The 24,008-nt window shown below is 38.3% G+C and overlaps 1 protein-coding gene across 1 annotated transcript; it reads right to left on the bottom strand.

Annotated features, from left to right (window-relative positions):
• Positions 1-712: 712 nt before the first annotated feature.
• On the bottom strand, positions 713-23,277 carry Selenot (selenoprotein T). Its single transcript, XM_077793950.1, has 6 exons — positions 23,046-23,277; positions 8,968-9,078; positions 8,234-8,360; positions 5,866-5,953; positions 4,025-4,178; positions 713-3,531 (listed from the first exon to the last, which is right to left on the bottom strand). The coding sequence occupies exons 1-5, from the start codon at positions 23,180-23,182 to the stop codon at positions 4,054-4,056; spliced, it is 588 nt and encodes a 195-aa protein (XP_077650076.1). The 5' UTR covers positions 23,183-23,277; the 3' UTR covers positions 713-3,531; positions 4,025-4,053.
• Between the last annotated feature and the right edge of the window lie 731 nt (positions 23,278-24,008).

Here is a 24,008-nt window from a genome sequence, read left to right on the forward strand (position 1 = left end):
TTAAAAAAAAAAAAAAAAAATTTAAGGATGTGGCTCAGTGGTTAAGCACCCCTGGATTTAAGAAAAAGATACAGTTTGAAGGTAGGTCAATGTATTTATAAAGTAAATGCTTATTTATTGATTACTATTTGCTTTTCTGAAGCCTGGGGGGCTGAGACAGGGATTATCACAATTCCTGGAAAAGGCTCAGCTAAATATTTTAAAAAGTATCTAGTTCTTGTTCTTTCTTCTGAGATTGTCAAACTGGTCATACTGGAAACATAGGAAAAGGACTTTTCTGTTTCTCCCCAGATCTGGGGAAGTCAGTGTGAATTTCTCTGGAACTCTGGAGGATGGGAGCAACACTGGACAGAGCCACAGATGACACCACAGAGTCTCGCAGGACTGAGCAGCATGGAGGCACCAGTGGGCCAGGGTGTGAGGAGTCTGTCCCAGCACTGGCAAGACCTGAGCGATGGCTGGAGCGTGGGGTTGCCTGTGAACACTGGTTGGGTTAAGAAGCCACCATTAAAAAGCAAACATTGGGGCTGGGGTTGTGGCTCAGTGGTAGAGTGCTCACCTTGCATGTGCAAGGCCCTGGGTTCAATCCTAAGCACCTCATAAAAATAAAGAAGTTACTGTGTACAACTACAATAAATAAATAAATAAATAAATAAATAAACAAACAAATAAATAAAAGCAAACACTGCAGCACAACGACTTTTACAATGCAAAATTTACTAAATATAGTTACCAAATAATTTCTCTACTTTAGATTTAATTCCACAAAATATGGGTCCCTTTCACACTGCTTGATTATTTTCACAACACCAGAGATAATTCCCAAACTTTACAGTTCTTTACCTGTTTCTCTGGAGACTTGTCTTTATTTTGGGGGTTGCGGGAAGGCCACTGGGGATCGAACTCAGGGGCACTGGACCACTGAGCCACATCCCCAGCCCTATTGTGTATTTTATTTAGAGACAGGCTATCACTGAGTTGCTTAGCACCTCGATATTGCTGAGGCTGGCTTTGAACTCGGGATACTCCTATCTCGGCCTCATGAGCCGCTGGAATTACAGGCATGTGCTACAGCGCCTGGCAGACTTTTCTTTTTAAAATATCAAATCATGTCTAAAAATCCTGTAGACTTTTTTAAAAATCTGAATTATTTTACATGATGACAAAAGGATCTTGCCAACCATCAGGGCAAGCTGGCTAACACTGAAAGTAAGAAACAACTATCACTGGGAACCCATTAGGTTTAACAGTTGTACAAGCTAATCAACTGCTACCATCCATAATGCTAGTGCCACAAGCAAATAAGGCCATTTATATTCTGAAAGCTCATTTGTCTGTACATCTTACACAGTGAGGTATAAAGTCACATTTTATTAACTTTTTTTTATTATTAATGTAACAAATAATTTCTTCCACAATGGCAACTGTGGTAAAAAATGCCAACATCAGTCAACCTGCCAACATATCCTATGGTCTTTTAATTAATATAGTGCATAGACATTTATAAACTACACAGCCATACCAATTTATAAGCAACTAATAATTTTGAAATGTTAGAATATAATAAAGTTACACTGCAAATAGTTTATTTTCCTCACATTATTTTTTCATATTCACATGACCCACATTTTTTATCAGACTCCATTAAATTCTAGATTTAAATAGAACTAAGCATAAAACAAAATAGCTCTTATCAGTATCTAAGCCACTTAAAGTTATTCTCGAAAAAACAAGTTATTCAACCCAAGGCAAACATGGAGAAAGTTGGAGCTGAAGCTTTGGTTCCCCATAGTTTGATCTGTTAAGCCCATGGGAACTTTCAAGATTCAGTTTTTTAGTAGCTTCATGCCATAAAGGTAACTGTCACTAGTGGAATGTCCATTAGCCAAAGAAAGACCCCCAGACACATTCGACAGGGTGTTCAACTTGCAGAAAATGGGGAGTTTAGAGTGGTATGCAATCAGATTAACACGTTTTTAATCCTTAGTCAAACATAAATATTATACCTAAATAACAATCTCAAAGGAGCTTGAAACTTAAATCATGAATTAACTAACCTGAAGAACATAAAGGTTCTACTCGGAATGGAAACGATAACCGCTTGGCCAGTTTTCTGCAGTGAATCACAGACTGACTTCGTGCAGTCAGTTCAGAGACTGCAGTGCTCCTCCCTGAGGCTGTAACAGTTAGGCCATTACCTAACATGTGCTTCAGGACACCCAGTGACAGCAAAACAGGTCAGTCCTATGACACACAGGGTTAGGTCTTATAACTCTGAAGTGTTAGATAAAACCAATGTTGGGTTTTCCTCATAACTTTTCCTTGAATCCTTTTATTTACATGAGTAAATCCAGGCCTACTTTGGGCTCTCCATGTTAAGCCTGTGGAAGCTGTGGCTGCTGCTGCTGCTGCTCGATGGCTCTTTTTCTACATTATGGTCCTATTTCTGCTAAATTGTCCTTCAAGTGTTAGTCAATTTTAGTTTCTAAAAGCTCTTCTTTTTAGAATACTGAAACTATCAATAAATTTAAATTAATCTTATTTTTCAAATACAACAGAATTCTGATATCTGATGCTGGGTGATTTCTGTTCACTTGGTATCAATGTTGTAAAGAGAGTCAACTGAACTTTTATTTAATGAGGTGAGTTTCAACTCTAAAAATGGTAAATTAACCTCTTTTTTTTTGTGGGAATCTAAAGTGTAACCCTTAGGAGATTATCTTTAAGTTAAAAACACAAAATTAGGCAGACGATGATTAAATACAATGTTAACAAGTACATTGCACAATAAACTGAAACTTTTTCATTTAACTGACATCTGCTAGTTTTTTATTAAGTATAAAGGCCAGTTAATCAATTCATTAGATTGGTCAAGGCAAGACACCTGAACTACACAACAGAATTTAAAAAGCAGTTGGTTTTGTAGTAGTTCTCTGGTAATCACACACACACGCACACATACAAACAAATTGGTAGAGTACTCTGGATATTAGATTCCCCCATAATCTTGTATAATGCACTGTTCACAATCTGCATTTTTTTGATAACGATATAAATTGGACATGACCAAATTAGAGATGACTGATAAACTCTTTTGGGAACTTTAGCTGTATTCCCCCAAAGATTGACTTTAAACCAAAAAAAAAAAAAAAAAAAAAAAAAAAAAAAAAAATCATATAAAAACACAAGATTTAACAGACACTTTGAAAAAAATCAAATTGTAACTCAATTTTCTACTTTTTAAATATGACTAAGAAAAAAGTTTTAAGTAGTAATGTCTACATTTAAAAAAATGACAAACTATTAACTGGGTGAATCTGGGTTGGGGGAAAGCTATACAGTATTATTGCACTCCACGAATGTGCAGAATTCCAGAACGTGCCAGCACAGAAAAACTATTTTGCATTGAGGTTTTCCAAGAGGTACAACGAGCCTGCCAAAAAAGCATCTGGTCTGTACTAACAGCTGGCTGTCTTCAGTACAGGCCTTCATAGTGTCAGTCACGCTGCTCTTGCAAAGATCCCTTAATGTCTGAAAGATATACAGAAAGGAATACTCCAATTACCACCCTGCAAAAACTCTTATTAGAAAGTCAACTAACTGATCAGAAAAGAACCGAGAACAACTCTGCTGAAAAAAGTTAATCAAAACTCCTCTTTCCATATTCACACATTTGCTTATAAGTTTCCTATCTTGAACATGCTAAAAAATTTGTGTATTCTTAGAAACTAATTAGCTGAAGGAATGGAGAGGGTACATATACTCTACTGTATCAATTCTGGCTAACCGCAGTTCAGAGTTTAAAGAATTACATTAAAAGGCCTTCAAGATAAAATTACTAACACAACCTTACTTAACTTTGGCAGGTTCAAACTCTGTTGATATATAAATCTTAATGTAGGACACATCCATCTGTTTAACCTTAAATTGGAAACTTAAGTGATAATATGTGTAATATCTACTAACACTCATGATAAGAATTAACAGAAACCCATACAAAACTAGTATATTTTTAAGTACTTACAAAAGAGTTTTCAGTGCTGATAGGTGGGGCTATGATCGATGATGCGGAATTGAATCCATGTGCACGTTGAGTTTCATTTCATTGTCAAGAATTTGAACAAGTTGTTGCATGGATGGAAGATGACCAGATTCCAGCTTAGACCATACAGGCACGTCTGTAAAACATAAATAGTACCCCCATGCCAAAATTAAAGATAGTTCTAAGAAACATTCATTCCACAAATATTTATCAAGTGTCTATGTACTCAACTGGGAATACAAAGGTGAGCAGAAGCTCCTGTTCTTAGGGAGTTTACACTCTAGAAGAGGAAATACCAAGAACTACATAAATAGCTACACCATTAATATTGTGTACTGAAAGTAAAACTAGAAAGTGCTCTAGTGCTCCACTGCTGACTAGTCAGAGAAGCAATATCATTTAAACTGAGATCTAAAAAGTAAAGAAAAGTTACCAAGATAAGAGTGAGGCTTGGGGCTGGGGCTCAGTGGTAGAGCACTTGCATGGCATTTGTGAGGCACTGGGTTCAATTCTCAGCACCACATATAAATAAATAAAAATAAAGGTCTATTGACAACTAAAAAATATTTTAAAAAGGAGTGAGGCTTCATGAGAGCAGGAAACCTCTAAGACAGAGAAGTGTAAAAACTAGATGGAAACCCTGCGAAGTGAGTGATCCAAAGGGTAGCTGGAATGAGGCGGAGGGAGACAGATGGGTGGGGAGAGTTAGACTGGGGTTAACAAACTGCAACGAAACAAGAAACAAACATTTTTTCTAGGAATACAGTTTCTGTCACAGCCATTCAACTCTCATGGCAGCCTGAAGAATGTGCACACTGTGTTTGGGTGAAACTTTATTTATAACATCGGCAGCAAAAAGAGTATGAAACACAGGACACAGTTTACAGACCCTAAACTAGATCTCGAACAGCCTTTTGGCCATATTAGATATTCTGGTCTTTATCTTGGAAAAAGTAGTAAAGCCATTTAAGGAATTTGACATACTCAAGTGACAAGATGAAATCTGCATTAAAAAACAAACAAAAAAACCCTCTTTTAGAGCAGATATTGGCAATCTTTTTCTGTAAAAAGCCAGATAGAAAATATTTTAGCTTTATGGACTAAGAAATAAAATCAAGGGTATTATAGAGGTATAATTATGTAACTAGAAAGAAAAATTTCCATGATTTTTCACTGATGAATCTAAGACCATCAGTTATGAACACAGCTTTGAATTTCATATGATTTCTATATGTCATATTCTTTTGTTGTTGCTTTTTAACTATTTAATTATGTAAACATGGTTGTTAGCTAATGGCCTCTATCTGCAGAGGGCAACAAGTTAACTGCAGCACAAACTAGCATGATGGCAGTGAAGTGAACAGAAGGAGATTCCTGAGCCATTTAGAGGACAGAACTGAGAAGACCTGGTGATTGACCAAACATGGGTAGTAAAGGAGAAGTTGAAAGAATCAAATATGCCAGAGGAGAAGCAAATTAACAGCATACAGGAATTGTAGGGAGCAAAAGTAATCAAGAGTTTACTTTGGAGCAGGTTATGTTTAAGGTTCCTGAGTACTACACCGAGAAAAGATAAGGACCAGACAGATAATGTAGCACAAGAAGAGGGCCAACCCTTCAAGAAATTCTAAAAATTCAAGTAGAGGTAAAGACAAGAGATTAAGTTAAAATTTTCTAAATTTTGTTTCCGGATCTTTGATTTTTATCAAATAAACCTCTCATATCAACTTTAAAGAAGTATCTCTTATGAAAAACAGAAAAGGCTTTTGCTCCCTAGAAATCACTTAAAATGTATCACAACATGCAAACTATTCAAAACCTACCATTTAAAGTTATCTCAAATGCACCTGTTGACATACACTGGTTCTCAATCATGTTGCTTAAGAAGAAAACCATCATACATGCATAGACCTAAAAGAAAATATAATCAAGCACAACAGGCAACAAAGTCATTTCAAAGTTAAAACATGACAACTTAAGACACAGTAATTTTTTTAATAAATGGTATCATTCTTTATTTGTTCAATACTCTTTTAAAATCTGCTTTGAAAGTTTCCACACGACTACTTCTGTTATTCCATAGGTTCAGACAACACCCACAGAGCAAGGAAACTGGAGCACCAATTTATAGCTCTACAGATGTTAAAGAACTTACAGAGGATGCTCACACTATACATAGAATTTCTATGAGACAGCATAATAACCAGTTTACAAAAGAATGCCAGTATAAGTAGGGTTCATTTGACTGTTTTTATAATGCAATATATGAATTCACAAGAGACTAGTGACGCAATAATCAGTAACTTCAAGCATCCAATACAATCTTTTATGTTTCAAACAAATCATTTTAAGTCAAAATAAAAAAGAGGTGGGTGAGAGCGCACTGGCATATTAGTCATTCACTGTGAGAAGGCAAGTCTATGCTCTCCCCAAAGAGGCTAGAAGCTCTTCCTTATGCACAAAAAGGTTTTATTCTTTTTCTTTTTTAGTTGTAGTTTTTATTTTTATGTAGTGGCCTCATGCACACTAGGCAAGTGCTCTACCACTGAACCACAACCCTGGCTCCCACAGAGGAGTTTTCATTTAGCAAAATCACCAAACTAAAAGTTGGATATAGTGAGAAAGCCAATTCACAGCAAGCTGTTTCAGAAAAATGTCTACAGCAGACAAGAAAGAGCTTTCCCTCTGCTCCACTTGAGTTAGGTGGATTTTGATTTCCTAACATTTGGGAACATGAGTCTACTTTCATAGAAATAAAACACAAGGAACTGTCATAAAAGTTACAGCTTGTTGCCACGCACAGTAGTGCACACCTGTAACCATAGCAGCTTGGGAGGCTGAGGCAGGAGAATCACGAGTTCAAAGCCAAACTCAGCAAAAGCGAGGCACTGGGCTGGGGTTGTGGCTAGTGCTTGCCCAGCATGCATGAGGCACTGGATTTGATCCTCAGCACCACATAAAAATAAAATTGTGTCCACCTACAACTAAAACAAACATTTTAAAAAAAAGAAGTGAGTGCTTAACAACTCAGTGAAACCCTGCTCTAAAGAAAAAACAAAATAGGGCTGGAGATGTGGCTAAGTGGTTGCAGGCCTATGAGTTCAATCCCCAGAACCAAAAAAAGCTACAGCTTGTAAGAATATTTTTCATAGCAGAACAACAATGGAGTACACATCTACAGAGGTAAAATGTACAAAGGACAATTTGGAATCAATTAGGTATATCACAAAATATTATCAGCAGTAAGTGCTCAGCTTCCCATTCTTAATCCTTTGAAAATTAACATTTTGTTAATGACAGGGCAGACATACTTCCAATCAGAGATAACAAACACTTGAGGAGTTTATGCTAAGAGTCTTGCCTATTCCTGGAACGAAGTGGTTCCCTAGGAGAAGTACAACTGTGTCAGGAGTCTGGTAAAGGAATTAAGCCTAGAGCTAAAGGACAAACTGTACAGAGGGCTCCACAAGAGAACCTGCCCCAGGGGAAAGCATCTAAGTGATTCCCCACACAGAGATACATAAAATTATATCCATTTCTGATAATGGTAGAAAATTCAGGGAAACAATGACTTTAAGTAAAATGGATGAAAATAAACATACTCTAGAAAGAATATATACTGTAAGACTCTACAAAGGAAAAGAAAAATAGCAAAGGAAACTCAAGATTCTTAAGTACATTTACATTTATTCTTCCTGGCAATTTGCCAAACAGACCCCTATAAACAGGAAGTTGAAGAACAAACAACTGAAAACAAAAAGGAGTTTTAATAAAAACCAATTAACAAACATTTTTTTAATATGAATCAATCCACTAATGGCACATTAGTTGAGATAAAAGATCAATTATATATATATTGTATTCTGATGACTATGACATGACCTAAATTATATCAAAATCAGGTTATAAATTATTTTGTGTCCAGGTTCTTCTAAAACAATATCTCCCTTTATGCCCCCTAAATAAAAGGGTAAGACCATTACCCTTAAATATATTATTTTTAAGGCATAATGGAAACTGAAGCCAAGCGAAGTTAAGTCCTTGCCCAGAAATAAAGTGACAAAACTGAAATAACGCACATTTATTAATGTAAATAGTGACAAGCACCCCATGCCCAAAAGAAAAATCCATTACAGCCTTGTAACTGACAACCTAAGAACCTACAGTAGCCACAGTCATTGAGTCACATACCTTATTCTCCTGGCCCCACTGCCAGATGCTAGGAGCTTGCATGCCAAAGAAAGCAAAAGGGTCCTTGCCAACAATGATCAAGCCTATTAATACGAGTTTGAAGATTGACAGGAAAGAGGCTATGTGTCTATCAAAAGAAAAAAAAAAAAGAAGCCATAATTTCTCTTTAAAGTTTAATATTCAAGTACATGTATATAAACATTTTCTACAAATCTAAAAGTTACTAATCATTAAAAAGCAACTAAAGTTTATTGTACAGTTTTAAAACAAAATGTTTAATCTTTTAGGTCAATCTAAAAATAAAATTGAAAGTTATATAAATTGGCCTTTAAAAACATTATCATTTTAAGACAGTTCAGAACTTAATATCACTGATCCTCTATAAAATTTTGGGAAGGTGGGGGTATAATTCAGTATTAAAGAATATGCATAGCATGTGTGAAGTCCTGGGTTCAACCTCTAGTATCAGTAAAAGAGGGGATTCTTAGCCTATTTTCCACATTAAAACTACATAAGCAAACACCTCTTTAAAAGGGTTGTCATCTCTGAAACAACTCATTCCTTCTTACAGAAAAAGTCTATATAAGCTTGCTACTTATAAAGTAGCATTCTCTGCATACTACTGTAACAAATTAAGAAATTACAATAATCAAAGAAAAGTAATTGAAACAATTCACAAAAGCTTGTAAAGTCCACTAAATTGTTTCCCTTTTAAGTTACTGAAGTTTACTTACCTATAAATTGGTTGAGGGAGGTAATTCTCTCCTTCGATTCGGATGTCTGGGTACCGCTGACTAATAACCCGCATGTACTCCTCAAACACCCGCCTGTAACCTCAGGAAACACTGCAGAAAAATAAGTGTTTCCATTAGGGTTGAGAATACACCTAGATTTATTCTGCAGTCAGAAAAAGGCTAAAAAGTATTACTAAGATTAAATTTCTTTCTCAAGATCCATCGTAAATTAATGACTGAACCCATATGATGAATACAGGGAGTTTTCTTCCTTTTTACAAATTTCACAAATTTAAGTTACTTTACCTTCAAATAACTGCTCCCCCATTATAAAAATCAAACTTTTATAACTTTGGACTATTGTTAGACAACAGCAAATACCTATTCTCTCTCTCTGACACACATACATATACACACACATATTCAGTATAACTCACATATCACTTTGGCCTTCAATCATAAGAGAAACTTAGGCTGGACTATTAGATCCCTTCTTATGCTAAAATTTAAATCTACTTTGTGAAGGAAAACAAAGACTGGGAAGGTAATTCTCAGCAACATGACATGACTCTGGAAATTAAGTCAACAGCATCTAATCTTCTCCACGACAAAAGTCTCTAAACAATTTACTTTCAGATGCTAGCTGTCCCAGCAAGAATAGGAAAATATGCTACCAAGAGCATATCTGAAGAAAAGGAGAAAAAGAGCTTGCAAATTCAGGTAAACTGTCAAGCACTTAAACTTACTAGGTTCTCAATTAAGGAATACATAAATACCATAAAGTGACAAAGTCACCACTTAGTATAGAGGAAGCAGGGTCAGTAAGTTACAGTGGAGTAAAACCTAAGAAAAAAACCCCAACGACCACCATTACCAATCCAAGTTGGAAAAACAGAGAGTTTACACTGTGATAGAGTGAAACAATATAAATGTTAGTATATCCCATGTAAGAAAACCTGCTTTTAAAAAAAAGCTACGCATGGTGGTGCACACCTGTTAATTCCAAATCCCAGCAACTTGGAGGCTAAGGCAAGAGGATAGCAAGTCTGAGGCCAGCCTTGGCGACTCAGTGACACCTTGTCTCAAAATAAAACAAAAAGAGTGAGGTTGGGGATGTAGCTCAGTGGCAGAGTGCTGGCTTACCATGTCCAAAACCCTGGGTTGATTCCTAACACTACCAAAAGAACGAAACAGGGCAGGGTGTGTGTGTGTGTGTGGGGGGGGGGGGGGGGCTCAGTGGTAGAGGGCCTCTCAGTTCAATCCCCAGCATCAAAAAAAGAGTAAAAGAGGACTGGGGTTATAGATCAGCAGTAGAATGCTCACCTAGCATGTGGGAGGCCCTGGGATCGATCCCCAGTACCACATAAAAATAAATAAATAAAGGTATTATGTCCAAATACAACTAAAAAATAAGTATTAAAAAAAAGAGTGTAAGACAAATTTGACTGTCATTCTTTAGAGAAAATATTTCCTTTACTGTTAGAATGAAATTTTTTCAAGAGTAAATCTCTAAAAACATATGAATTTTTTTCAGAGATAAAACCTCTACAGCTAAATATTTAAACAAACTTACAAATCTCCAGATGCCTTTTCTTTTTTTCTTTTTCTTTTTTTTTTTAGAGAGAGAGAGAGAGAGAGAGAGAGAGAGAGATAATTTTTTAATATTTATTTTTTTAGTTTTTGGCGTACACAACATCTTTGTATGTGGTGCTGAGGATCGAACCCGGGCCACATGCATGCCAGGTGAGTGCGCTACCGCTTGAGCCACATCCCCAGCCCTCCAGATGCCTTTTCTAACAACCACCTAGCCTAATATTATTATTACATTATATTTTTTATTCTTTTTAATCAATATCCTGAGCTTTTTTCTGAGTTCATATTATTAATCTGATGTAATTCCAAATTTATAGAAGAGTTATAAGAATGGTGCAAAGATCCTAGGTAAATCCTATACCAGATCACCAGGTATTAGTATTCTGCCATAAGTTTCTATAATAAAAGTTTAATGTTTCTTTTGTTCTGAAGCTATTACAAAAATAACCTAGACAACCTTAGGCCTAACCATCTTAAAACCAAGAAATGCCACCTGATTTCAATGCCCAAATTGGCACTGGTGTCTACAATGGAGCTGATTATCTAAAATAATAGTATTTAACTTTTGTGTGTGTGTGTGTGTGTGTACCTGGGATTGAACCCAGAGGCAGCTTAACTACTGAGCCCCATTTCCAGACCCTTTTTTAATTTTAAATTTTGATACAGGGTCTCACTAATTTGCTTTGGGCCTCACTAAGTTGCTGAACTTGTAACCCTCCTACCTCAGCCTCCTGAGCCCCTGCAATTACAGGTGTACACCAAAGTATTTAACTTTTAATGCAATATTTGAGAATGAGACTTGGTTAATTTAGTTGAAACTTCTTTTTCATAGATGAAAGGGGAGAAAATGAAGCCCAGAGAGATCAAGTAACTTTTCCAAGTATACATTCATCTAAGATTTCACTTGTTCAGTTATCTACGGAACGCCTATCACGCATCAAGCACTGTAATTAGGCAGTGGTTTTTAGCAGTTGACACTGATAGATGCGGCCCTTAGTTTCAGGACTGAAATATAGCCGGATTTTATGATTTGGGATCCTGGGCCTTTTCTACCTAACACCAAATACAATAGCTACATGAAGAAGAGCCATCCTTTCCTGTATCTGGGAAGTCTGCTCCCCTTCCCCACAGTGCCAGCACTGGGTACCCACAGAGCTGGACTCTAGACTGCAGAGATCTTTGAGGCTCCTTCATGATGACAATACAAAGGCTCTCCACATAGGAAAGTCAATCTTGTGGGCTCCCAGCAGTACCTAAAGGAAAGAGGCCCAGCTGGAGAGGCGTGTCTGAGTGCAGGAAACACTGCTGGTCAGACTCCTCCCAGTGACCCACTTTCTCAGCTATGTGCTTAAAAGCCTAAATTGACCCTTTGTTCTTCTAATCTAAAGTCTTCAGTTAAGTTTCAGACCTTGCATGAAATTCCAAATAGAAATGGCCTGTAATCTCACAGTCCAAAAAAAGATTTTAGGCTAATACTTTTCTATTTCTGAAGAATGAAGTGTTTCCGAGGCTGCCACACATGATTTGACATGTTGCTTGTGCAATTCCTCTTTGTATTTGCCTTCAGACTAGTGAAGAAAAACCAAAGAACTTTTTTCCAGTATAGCTGTTTTCCCCCCAAATAATTTTCCCATCTTAAAAGCACTAATCATGACTACAAACAGATGTTTTCCAAGATGAAACATACCTAGGGCTTGCTGAGGTGGCCAACGCTAAATTACAGTCACAGATGATAAAGAGCTAGTAACCATTTCACCTCTGGCATCAAACCCAGCTCTTTCTAATTACTCCACTCTCTCTGGCTCAAGGAGTACATCTAATCCCATACATGTGAACACACTAAAAATGCAGCAATGGCTGTCTATTCCTGCTGCCACCAAAGGTTCTTGAAAAATAAGTCTAATTCTTGAAAAGAAATCTTAAAGTCTCACCACTTTGCAAAACCCTTTCTAGTAATAGAGACAACTTACTATAAAGGACTCAAATATTGCTACTGTTTGAGTTAAAATAGTTTTCCCACAGTACTTTCCCCAAAGATTTTGCAAATATATTAGATGTAATGTAATGATCAGAAAGGAAGTTTGAGGAACAGAGAAAAAACTCTTGTCCATGATATTTCAAACAGATACTGTGCTTTTAAAGTACATCATGTCTCCTCATTCACAGTACCAATAATTTCACTTCTCTCTACTACATCTGCTGCTAGCTGAAGTCAAATATCTACTTTCATCAAACCCAAACCTGTCCCACACTCCTACCTTTCACAGCCCCCATATTAAAAGAAAGACTGGGGCTGGGTCTGTGGCAAAGTGGTAGAATGTGGTAGAATGAGTGCCCCACATCACAAGGATCTGGTTTTGATTCCCAACATTACAAAAAAAGAAAGAAAAAGAAAAGAAAAGACACTGATTGCTATGAAGTAAATACTTGTGATTTTCTGTTTTTATTATCTCTTCAACTCACCCTTCCCCTTTTATTAGCAATATCCACCCCACCGCCTGACCTGCTACAGGATTGGGTCCTATTTACATGAGATCAAAACCTAGCACATGTTCCAGAAATGCAACCTTCAGAAAAAGGTCCACAGCTTCTTTTCTAGAAAAGAAGAAGGTGGATTTTAAAATGTGACTGTTAAGTGACATTTAACACTAGTCCTGCTGGATGGAGGAAAGTCAATCTTTCAATAGGACTGAGAAGAGAAGATAAGCCAAACTTCAGAGAAAAAAGTGTACATTTTACTGAGTAAAGTACAGATATGAATCAGAAATGTGAACAAAGCCTTCTCAGGTTTTTGAGTTCCCCATTTCAGTCTTTGATGCCCTGTGGCTTCTGCCTTTGGGCTCCAAGACCATTCTTTTAGAAATCTTTAAATGCATTCCCAATCACTGTCTATCCTCATTCAAATAGGTTTCTACTACTTTCGTCCCAAAGTTTTCAACTAATATTTTCTGCACACCTTGAAGAAAATCATAAAGATGTTTTACAAACACTAGTTTCTGTCTACAGCACTAATCATCCCTAGCACCTCTTTGATTATTGAAAACTGACTACTACATTTTTAGATGTCTCCTTGTTCTGTTCGGTATAAGGTAGTAACAGACATCATGTGGAGCACATCACTTGCTCTAAGTGTTTTAAGCAATAAAATATGAACAAGGTGCTCCATAAATCACACAAGAAACAAGATGCTCAAGGAGCAAATAAGAAGCTAATCTGATAAATTACTTTTTTAAAAGATGCAAGCAGCTGGAGAGGATTAGGAGAGATAGTAGAATTAACTGGTCATAACTTTCCTAGCCTTGTGTTTGTATACATGACCAGGGTAACTCCACATCATGTATGACCACAAGAGTGGGAACCTAACAGAATAAGTTATACTTTTCGTATATTCTGCCAAAATACATTCTACCATCATGTATAACTAGGAAAAAAAAAAAGATGCAAGCAGAATTTCTCACACACTTCAGACTAAGATTAAAAAACATAAATCAGAACATGTTCCTTTTTCAATATTATTATTATTTTTTAGTTGTAGTTGCACCCAATACCTTTATTCACATGTAGTGCTGAGGATGGAACCCAGGGCCTCGCATGTGCTAGGAGAGCGTTCTACCACTCAGCCCCAACCCTTTCTTTTTCTTTTCTTTTTTTTAAGAATTGCAAAAACAGGGCTGGGGATGTGGCTCAAGCGGTAGCGCGCTCGCCTGGCATGCGTGCGGCCTGGGTTCGATCCTCAGCACCACATACAAACAAAGATGTTGTGTCCGCCGAGAACTAAAAAATAAATATTAAAAAAATTCTCTCTCTCTCTCCCCCCCCCACTCTTTCTTTAAAAAAAAAAAAAAAAAAAAGAATTGCAAAAACAACACTAAAGAGGTGACAGCTTATTAGGTTAAGAAACTGTGTGATGAGACAGCTGACTTCCTTTCCAGTGCCCACCATGAGAACAAAACACAAATCCTGAAGTGGCTTTGGAGCAGTTCCAACTCTTGGCTGCTACAGTGAGTGAGCTCAACTGTCACCTGAAATGAGCCTGCAGGTGAAATTACAAAAGGGGTGGGGCTGGAGATGTGGCTCAGTGGTAGCGCGCTCGCCTGGCATGCGTGCGGCCCGGGTTCGATCCTCAGCACCACATACCAACAAAGATGTTGTGTCCGCCGAGAACTAAAAAATAAATATTAAAAATTCTCTCTCTCTCTCTCTCTCTCTCTCACTCTCACTCTCCTCTCTCACTCTCTCCAAAAAAAAAAAAAAAAAAGAAATTACAAAAGGGGGAGAAGACAATTTTAAAAAGCACCCAAAAGAGCTTCCTAGTTTGGGCAATAAATTAAAACAGAACACAATATATGTTATTTTCTTATTAGTATAATGACTTACTAAAATGCAACAAGGGCGAATTTTATGGCAAGTGAATTATATCTAAATTTTTAAATGTATAAAAAAAGATAAAAACTAAATAATAAGTGTAGGACTTTGACAAAGAGACAATTCCTTCAAAATGCAGATAAATCAGGGGCTGGGATTGTGTCTCAGTGGTAGAGCACTCGCCTACCATGCATGATGCACTGGGTTCGATACTCAGTACCATATAAATGTAAAATAAAGATATTGTGTCCACCTAAAACTAAAAAATTTTTTTTTAAATTTAAAAAGCAGATAAATCACTATTTATCCAATATCTTTATTGAGTCACTTTGAATGGCTGCATACAATATAACTGTTAATAAAAAAAATACTTTCCAAGTAAAGTGATCAAATTCCTTCCCCAGCAAAAACTTAAGCAATTTATAAATTGGGGAGGAGAGGTTGCCACAGGGCCAACCACAGTAGCCTACAAAATACTGTACCCCCCCCTTTTTAAAGCAAATATTGACTGTTGACAGATATTCTAAGCTCCAAAGATAAGCATCAAGCAAAACACACAAATTTATGCATCTTTGCCACTGGTAATGTTCTAATAGCAAATAATGCTATAGTTTGTTAGTTGATAATATCTGAAGCTGTTTCTCTTGTCTTGCTTGAGAATAGAGAAGAAAAAAACCTGAGGGATTATAAAAAAAGTCACAAAATTAAAGAGCAGAAAAGTAACAAAAAGATTAAAAATAAGAGCAACTTCAAAAACAATCTGCAATAAGCAGAAAAAGAGATGTAGAGGATTGCAGGAAAACTCAAAATCAAAAAGCAGAATTAAAACATATTTTGAGGATCCAGCAGATCAAAACCACAATGAACTGTGAACTTACACGTACTAGGATGGCTACCATCAGAAGAATAGAACACAGCAAGTATTGGTGAGGGTGCAGTGACCGGGATCCCTGTGCATGGCTGGGGCAAATGTAAAGTGGTGTAGCCATTAAGGAAAACAGAATGGAGGTGCCTAAAATTTTAAAAATTAAGAGTTACCATATGATCCAGCCACTATGGTTTGAATAGAATCTGTTGCCTTCAAATGGCATGCTGAAATGTGACTGCCACAGTGGAAGTGTTGGGAGGGGAACCTTCAGAGGGGTCCAGACTTGAGAGGGGTTAATTCTGGGAGAAGAGCTAGTTGTGATAAAGCAAGTCTGCCTGCTGTGCCTTCTCTCTTCCTGGCTCACTCCCTTTTGCCACTGGTGAAGTAGCATGGGCTTTACCAGTTTCTTTTTTTTTTTTTTTTTTTTTTTAGAGAGAGAGAGAGAGAGAGAGAGAGAGAATTTTTAATATTTATTTTTTAGTTCTCAGCGGACACAACATCTTTGTTTGTATGTGGTGCTGAGGATCAAACCCGGGCCGCACGCATGCCAGGCGAGCGCTACCGCTTGAGCCACATCCCCAGCCCCGGCTTTACCAGTTTCGGAGCCAGGCTTTTAAGACTTACAACTTCTAAAACCTTCAGCCAAAATAAACTTCTTTCCTTTGTTAATGACAGGTTTCAAGTATTCTGGTTCAGTAATGTTAAAAAAAAAAAGAAGAAGAAGACACAGGTGATCCCACTTGTAGGTGTACATTATACAAAAGAATTCAAAGCAGGATCCTCCCCCCCCTTTTTTTGTGGTGCTGGGGATTGAACCAAGGGCCTTGTGCATGCAAATCAAGCACTCTACCAACTGAGCTATATATCCCCACCCCTCAAAGCAGGATCTTGAAGATATATTTGTATACCATGTTGATCATAGCATTGTTGACTACTGTGAAATAAAATGTCCATCAGCTGATAAATAAAGAATATGGCTGGATTTATTTATCTACATACAATGGAATACTATGCTGACTTAAAAACGGGGAAATCCTGCCATTTGCTACAACATGGATGAAATTTGAGACCAATACACTAAAAAAAAAAAAAAAAAAAAAAAAAAACTGTATGATTCCATACACCAATAAAGTATCTAAAGTGGTCACAACCGGGGAAGAAAAGAGAGGGGAGTTAGTGTTCAGTAGGGATAGAGTCTCAGTGCTGCAAGATGAAAAAGTTCTAAATCTCCTGCACAACAAAACGTGAATAATGAACAGCGCCCTTCAAAAAGGTTAATAGGATAAATTGAATGTTGTACATTTTTACCACAATTAAAATTTTTTTTTCAAAAACATATCTTGAAGTCCTAAGGGGAAAATGATGTGGTAGAAAATTGAAACTGGTACAGAAGGCCAATAAACAAAAATTACAAAAAAAATCTGAATAGTATCAATAATGAATTGATCAGATTTTGTTTCCTATTAAAAAAAAAAAAACCAAGAAGAAAGAAAAGAAAACCTTTCTGAGAGCCCACCAAACATTTACAACTACTGAGCATCATTAGGTCACAGAGAAAACCCAATAAGCAAAAAAAAGCAAATATCATTTTGGGACAAAATAGAAAAATTTAAAAATCCACTTTATGATGTTCCAGAAGTTTTAACTAATTCAAGTATGTCAAAATTTAAAATGTGATACCTTTGACATAATCACATTATGCTTCTATGGATTTATTTTATGGAAACAATGGAGTGAATATGCAAAGGTATTTAAGAATATTTATCTCAACAAGTATTTTATGAACAATTCAGGAAGGCCCTGGTTAAATAAGGGCACATGCACTCTATGCAATGTTATGCCTATGGATGGAGAGCTATATTTACAGACATGAAAAGTGTGGGGTACACTTTTAAAAAGCATACAATTATGAGCTTACTCATGTAAAATTACATCACACTGTGTCATTCTGAAGGAATGCTGCACAGTATACAGGGTACCTTACTTTCCATTTCCATTTTTGGTCCCCTCCTCCTGCTGTATGCTAAGTCAGCTTCATTTGTATACTTCTAGCTTGTGCAGCCCTTTCTCTCTATCTCCTGAAGTTCCCCACACCCTTTAAGACTTGATCTCCATCTGCTCCTCTGCAAAGCCTCCCAGCTCCCGGAATAAGGGAGCCTTCTTTCCTCTAACCCTCTATTACACATCTCATTGAGAACACTTATTCTTTTTCCTATAAACACTGGTATATCTGTCTCTCTTACTTATTGTTAAAAAAAATCACATCTTCCTAAGAATTGAAAAAAAGGGGGTAAATAAATGGCATGGGAAAAGGAAGCATAAGCAAAAAAGTTTGTATGTCACTATCACTAAGAGAAACGATTATCAGTGGTTCGAAGCAAAACCTACATAACAAGAAGTCTTCCTCAGCAATTCCAAGCTGCACCTGTCATGAGGAGGAATGTGAAAACAAGACTGCCCTTTTAGGAAAACAGGGAAAGTGACCATCAGAGAAGCCAGAGGACTCCAACTACACTCTTAAGTGACAAAGAGAGAAAAGAAGATAAACAAATATATGTGCTTTCACTTTCTTCCTTTAAGTCTTCTAACAGTACAACATAGAACATCAGAGGTAAACGGAAAGCAACCAACATTCTCTCATTATACAGATGAACAAGCTGAGTGCTGATGAGATGACTCATTTACCAAACATTACTCAGAGCATAAGGGTTAGACAGAATAAGAACCTGGTCTCCAAACTGCTAGTCCAGAAAATGAACGGTTCCTGTTCAAGATAGTCAAAATTTATAGGGATATCCTGGATTTAAAAAAAATATATTTTTAGTTGTAGATGGACACAGTAACTTTATTTTGCTTATTTATTTTTTTTAAATTGGTGCTGAGGATCGAACCCAGTGCCTCATATGTGTGAGGCAAGTGCTCTACCACTGAGCCACAACCCCAGCCCTATCCTGAATTTTCACATGATACATTTGACTTGATTTTCTAACAGTCATCTAATGGCAAACTGTAAGAAAATGATGTTTCAATTTTCTGTAATAGAATATGAAACTTTAAAATCATTCAGTCATATTTTACCTACATCTAAAAGCTTTGAACTAAGCACTTCATTCATTATTAAGGAGAGACAACTATTATGTGCACAATGTTCAATTAGATGTTGCAGCTTTCTGTTCTGTTAAAAAAAAAAGGCAAAAAACTCAAAGCAAACAAAATTATAAATTCCATATAAACTTTATAAAATTTTAAAAATCTAAACCATCAATAGGTGTAGCCACTACCATTTTTTTCTCTGACATTCTACTACTAATAATAGTCTGCTGTTATTTGATTCCAAGATGCATATTTTCCTATAGTTACCATCTTTAAAAAAAAAAAGAAACAAAATTAAAACCCACAGGATTTATCTTATGACCATTACTGTGACATAAATGATAGTATATTTTCTTTCTAAATGATATATAAAATAATAGTGCATCCAACAATCCTTTGTATCTTTGGTTTGGTGAAATACAGCATCTGCTAACTTAACTTTTCTAGTTTGTTACTACAGGTATTCTGGAATGATTAACATTTCTTTGTGGAGTTTTTGTTCAGACTATTACGTTTTCAAAGTTCAGGATTCCAAACCCAGGTACAGTGGAGCACAGCTATAATCCCAGCTACTAGGGAGGCTAAGGCAAGGGGGATTCAATCTTGAGGCCAACCTGAGCTACTGAGCAAGACCCTCTCTTAAAATATAAACAATTATAAAAAGGACTGGGAATGTGAGACTTGTCTACTAGGTGCAATCCCCAACACTTTAAGAAATAAGTAGATAAAAATGAATCAAGACTCCTCCTCTTCCTTCTCACCAAAAAACTTTTGTCTTCATTCTGGGGAATGGCATAGCATCATCGCCAAAGTCAGAAATCATCTTGGACAGTTCTCGCTTCAGGACATCTCTCCAATATCCTTGGGGGGTGGGGGGGATTGGTTCCAAGACTTGCCCCCCAATACCAAAAATCTGCAGATGTGCAAGTCTCTTATATAAAACAGTGTAGTATTTGCATACAACTACCCACACACCCCTGTATACTTTGAGTCACCTCTAGATGACTTACAGTACCTAAAAGTATCACTGCTGTTAATAGTTGTGCTGTAGGGCATGATGATAAGAAAAACTTGTGTATGTGTTCAGTACACATGCCACTTTTCCCCCTCAGATATTTTTGATCCAAGGTTGGCTGAATCCATAGATATGCAGCCCACAGTTACAGAGGGCCAATTGTAATTCATCACCCACAGCTGCTAAATTTATCTCCCAGAGAGCTCTCAAACCTCTATGCATTAGCCGGAACAGCTCCCTAACCCAAGCTCCATCATCTCTTCCATTGACAACTCCAGAAGCCCCACTCCATGCCCTCCCATAATGAAGCTAGCTGGTCTCTCTCACACAGGGCCTGACAGACACTCAAAGTCCTATCTATGCCTCTTGCTCTTTGAAGTCAGCTGGGCTTCTCATGTAAACTCTGTTCTTTCCTGCCACTGTCCATTATTCCCATTACCTACAAAGCTCATTCCAAATAAATCTTATCACTTGAATCCCAGTTCAAAATTTGCTTCCTGATCCCAACTAGATTACTCTCATACCACCTAAACTGCAGTTAGAACTTGGATGTCCTACAATTACAGCAGTGGGTAATTAACAAAATTTGACAATTCTGCCATATTCTGCTTATGTTTTGAAATCTTAACTTTATTTAACCTACTTTTCTCAGTAGTAATCCAACTGTCACATGTTCAAGTAAACATCAACTGTAAAGGTTGTAGTCAGTAATCTCTTTAAACTGCAGCAACTACAGATTTGATTACATGTTAAATCATATACATGGAAAAAATAAACACATGCCAAATATCATCCCTTTGAATACACACATAAAATGTAAAGCAAAGTTAACAAGGGAACTGTAAGCTCTATTAGAGAAGGCTTTTATGCAAGTGTGGTGCTTCGGTGGGCCTCACACATGCAAGGCATGTGCATGACCACTGAGCTACATCCCTAGCCCTTTTTATTTTATTTTGAGATAGGATTGCCCAAGCTGGCCTTAAATTTGCAATCCTCCTGGGACAGCCTTCTAAATAGCTGAGATTACAGGTGACCACTGTGCTGGGCAAGAACTTCCTTTCAATGCTTAGTAACCTAAATAACCGGGTCAAATTTTTCACAAATATAAAATCAATGTCTTCAAAATTACCAAATTTCATCGTTCAATCAACCAACAAAAAAGCCAAAGACTCAGATACAAAGAATAATACTGAACCATTTTTGCAAACTTTATGAGGTATCACACCTGTCTCATTCACCAGGAAATCTTTTGAGTACTAATAAATTTATTCATAAAGTATATATGAACACAGAGTAGGAAATGCTGTCACAAGCTTGACCTCTCCCCAATTTGATTCCATTGTGTGATGTACTGCTATTTCATTCTACAACTATAAAAATGGCGTAATTACCAGATATGTTGAACTATAGGTATTTAGCAAAAACTACATCTAATAAATTCAAAACACAGAGCAAACTAAATCAATTGAAAGTAAAAGTAGTGCTTTCATAAATGTTAAGAAAAACCGCATTCCATAGCACTGAGATTTCAAACGAAATTTCATTTTTCATGCATTTTATCCTGAACGACATTAGCTTCCTCTCCTTTCCCTTCATGGTTATACACATACTCAGAAGGCTGATGAAAGGAGAAAAACAAGTCCAAGGCCAGCCGGAGCCACTGAAGGAGACCACCTATTAAACTGAAAAAGGGCTGGGCATGTAGCTCAGTGGTACAGTTTGCCTAGCATGTATAAGGCCCTGGGTTCAATCCTTAGTACCACAAAAACAACCAACCAAAAAAACCTTCATATGAAGGCCTGTGTGCCCTGCCCTATATTTTGCTTACATATTTTGAAAACCTTGTTATGAATACTTTCAGTAGAAGGTACACCTTAAACTGTAACAAGAATTCCAGTGCATGAAAATCTAAAAGAAGAGTATTTTGAAAAGGCAAAAGCACAAGCAAGAAATAGGACAGTAGAATACAGAAAAATATAACTAGAAAAGAGCACTCTTTTTTTTTTTTAAAGAGAGAGAGAGAGGAGAGAGAGAGAGAGAGAGAGAGAGAGAGAGAGAGAGAGAGAGAGAGAATTTTTAATATTTATTTTTTAGTTCTCGGCGGACACAACATCTTTGTTGGTATGTGGTGCTGAGGATCGAACAGGGGCCGCACGCATGCCAGGCGAGCGCGCTACCGCCTGAGCCACATTCCCAGCCCAAGAGCACTCTTTTTAAAACCACTTTCACACTTAATCCTTAACAATCTTTTAGGTTGTTAAAATGATCACCACTTTCTAATTAAAAAAAAAAAAAAAAAGTAGAGTGTGTGCTCCGCATGGCTAGGTCCTGGTTGGCTCTCCAGGACGCGCACACACCCTCAGACCCTACTGTCATTTCTTAGTTATTATATGAAATATGACATATTCCAAGCACACAATTAACCATAATGTTTTTTTGTGATTCTTGTAACCAGAAATAAATTAACAGTTTTCATTCCAAAAATAGTTTCACCATCTTATTTTGACTCTGGTTCAAATGTCACAAACTTAAAAAAAAAAAAAAAAAAAATCCTTGGTTTTCAGTGATGAGGCCAAACGCAGGTGGAAGGCGCGGCACCGGACTCGGGGACCGACCCAAGCAAGGGGCTGGGAAGCGATTTGGGACGAACTCGGGCAACGCCGACATTCCAAAGGCTAGGGCTCCTCGGGCGCGGGGCGGTCCCCACCTTGCGACCCAGCCGCCGCCCGCAAACCGGGCACCGCCGCCCGGGCACCGCGGCCGGGCGAACCGTCCCGCCGCTCGAGCAACGGCTCCCACCCAGGGCCGCCGCGGTCACTGAGGCCCGGCGCTCCGGGTCGGCCCCGGCGGGTGACAAGCCGCACCCGCTGCGCTGAACGCCGGCGTGGGCTCCGCGTGACACCGCCAGCGGCCCTTGTCCGCGCCCGCAGCGTCCACCCTTCTCGCGCCCTCCCGCCCCGTCCCGCCTTCCCAGCCGGCAGAAGGCAAGCGAGCGGTTGTACTCGGGATCCGAACGCGGCCGCGGCGGCCCACCAGGGGCCCACTGCGGAGGGGCGCCGGGAAGACGCAGCGGAGACGCGGCGTCTAGGCCGTGAAGCCGGGACCTCGCGTAAAGCGCGACGCCAGGGCCGACGCATCACTCACCAAATCTGGAACTTGAGCAGCGGCCCCGTAGCGTACTGCATCTTTAACCTCTTGCTGGGCACGCCGCCCAGGTTGGCCGAGGCCTCGCTCCGGGCCACCGCCGACGCCGCCACCAGGAGAAGCAGCAGAAACCTCATCTTACTCAAGACTACCGCCGCGGCCGCCTTCAGATCGAGACTGCGGCGGCCCAGAGCCTCGCCGCCGGCGGCTCCCCACGGCGCAGGCGCGGTTCGCCGAGGGCGGGAGGGAGGCCGCGCCGCGCCTGCGCGCCTGCGCCTGCGCCCGCGCCGCTTGGGGAGGGAGCTCGGAACTGTGCGGCTGCTTCACCCGGCACCATCTTGGACGTGTGCAGAGCAAGGCGAGGGGGCGGCAGGTGCAGCGGGGCTTGCAATTACTGCCTGCTGCAGGCTGGTGTCTGCGTGCAGTGTTACCAGTCCAGCTGCCCGAGAAAGGAGTGCCTCCTCTGTCCAACTCCTTCATTGCCTTTTACTCCCTACTTCCTTTTTCGACCTTCTCCCTTCGTTTTTTGCTCAGTGATCTTGGGAGAATCTCTTTGCTTTGCTTTTCTTCTCATTTCACTTGTAAACACCTGATGACCTCACTCATTGTTACGTTTGAGAACAGTGAAAATTCATATCAAGGAAAAAAGATGACCAATAATCTGTTCTTGTAATAAGGAACCAGTATCTAAAAACACAAATGCATCCTTAGAAATTTTCTAAAATTTATTTTCTATTTTTTCTTTCATTTAAATCTGGTTTTTCTAAAAAAAACAAAAACAAAACCTAGCAAACTTTCAAAAATAATTCTTATTCAATTTGCTTATTCTGTCGTTGATTTTTAAACTTTAGACTTTTCTCCCCAGCAGTTTCAGGTTCACAACAAAATCGAGCTCCAGGCACACGTAGCCTATGTGCCCCATTATCAACAGCCCTTTCTAAGGTGATGGGTAGTTATAATGGC

The sequence above is a fragment of the Urocitellus parryii genome, chromosome 2, assembly GCF_045843805.1.
Source record: "Urocitellus parryii isolate mUroPar1 chromosome 2, mUroPar1.hap1, whole genome shotgun sequence".
Lineage (NCBI taxonomy): Eukaryota > Metazoa > Chordata > Mammalia > Rodentia > Sciuridae > Urocitellus > Urocitellus parryii.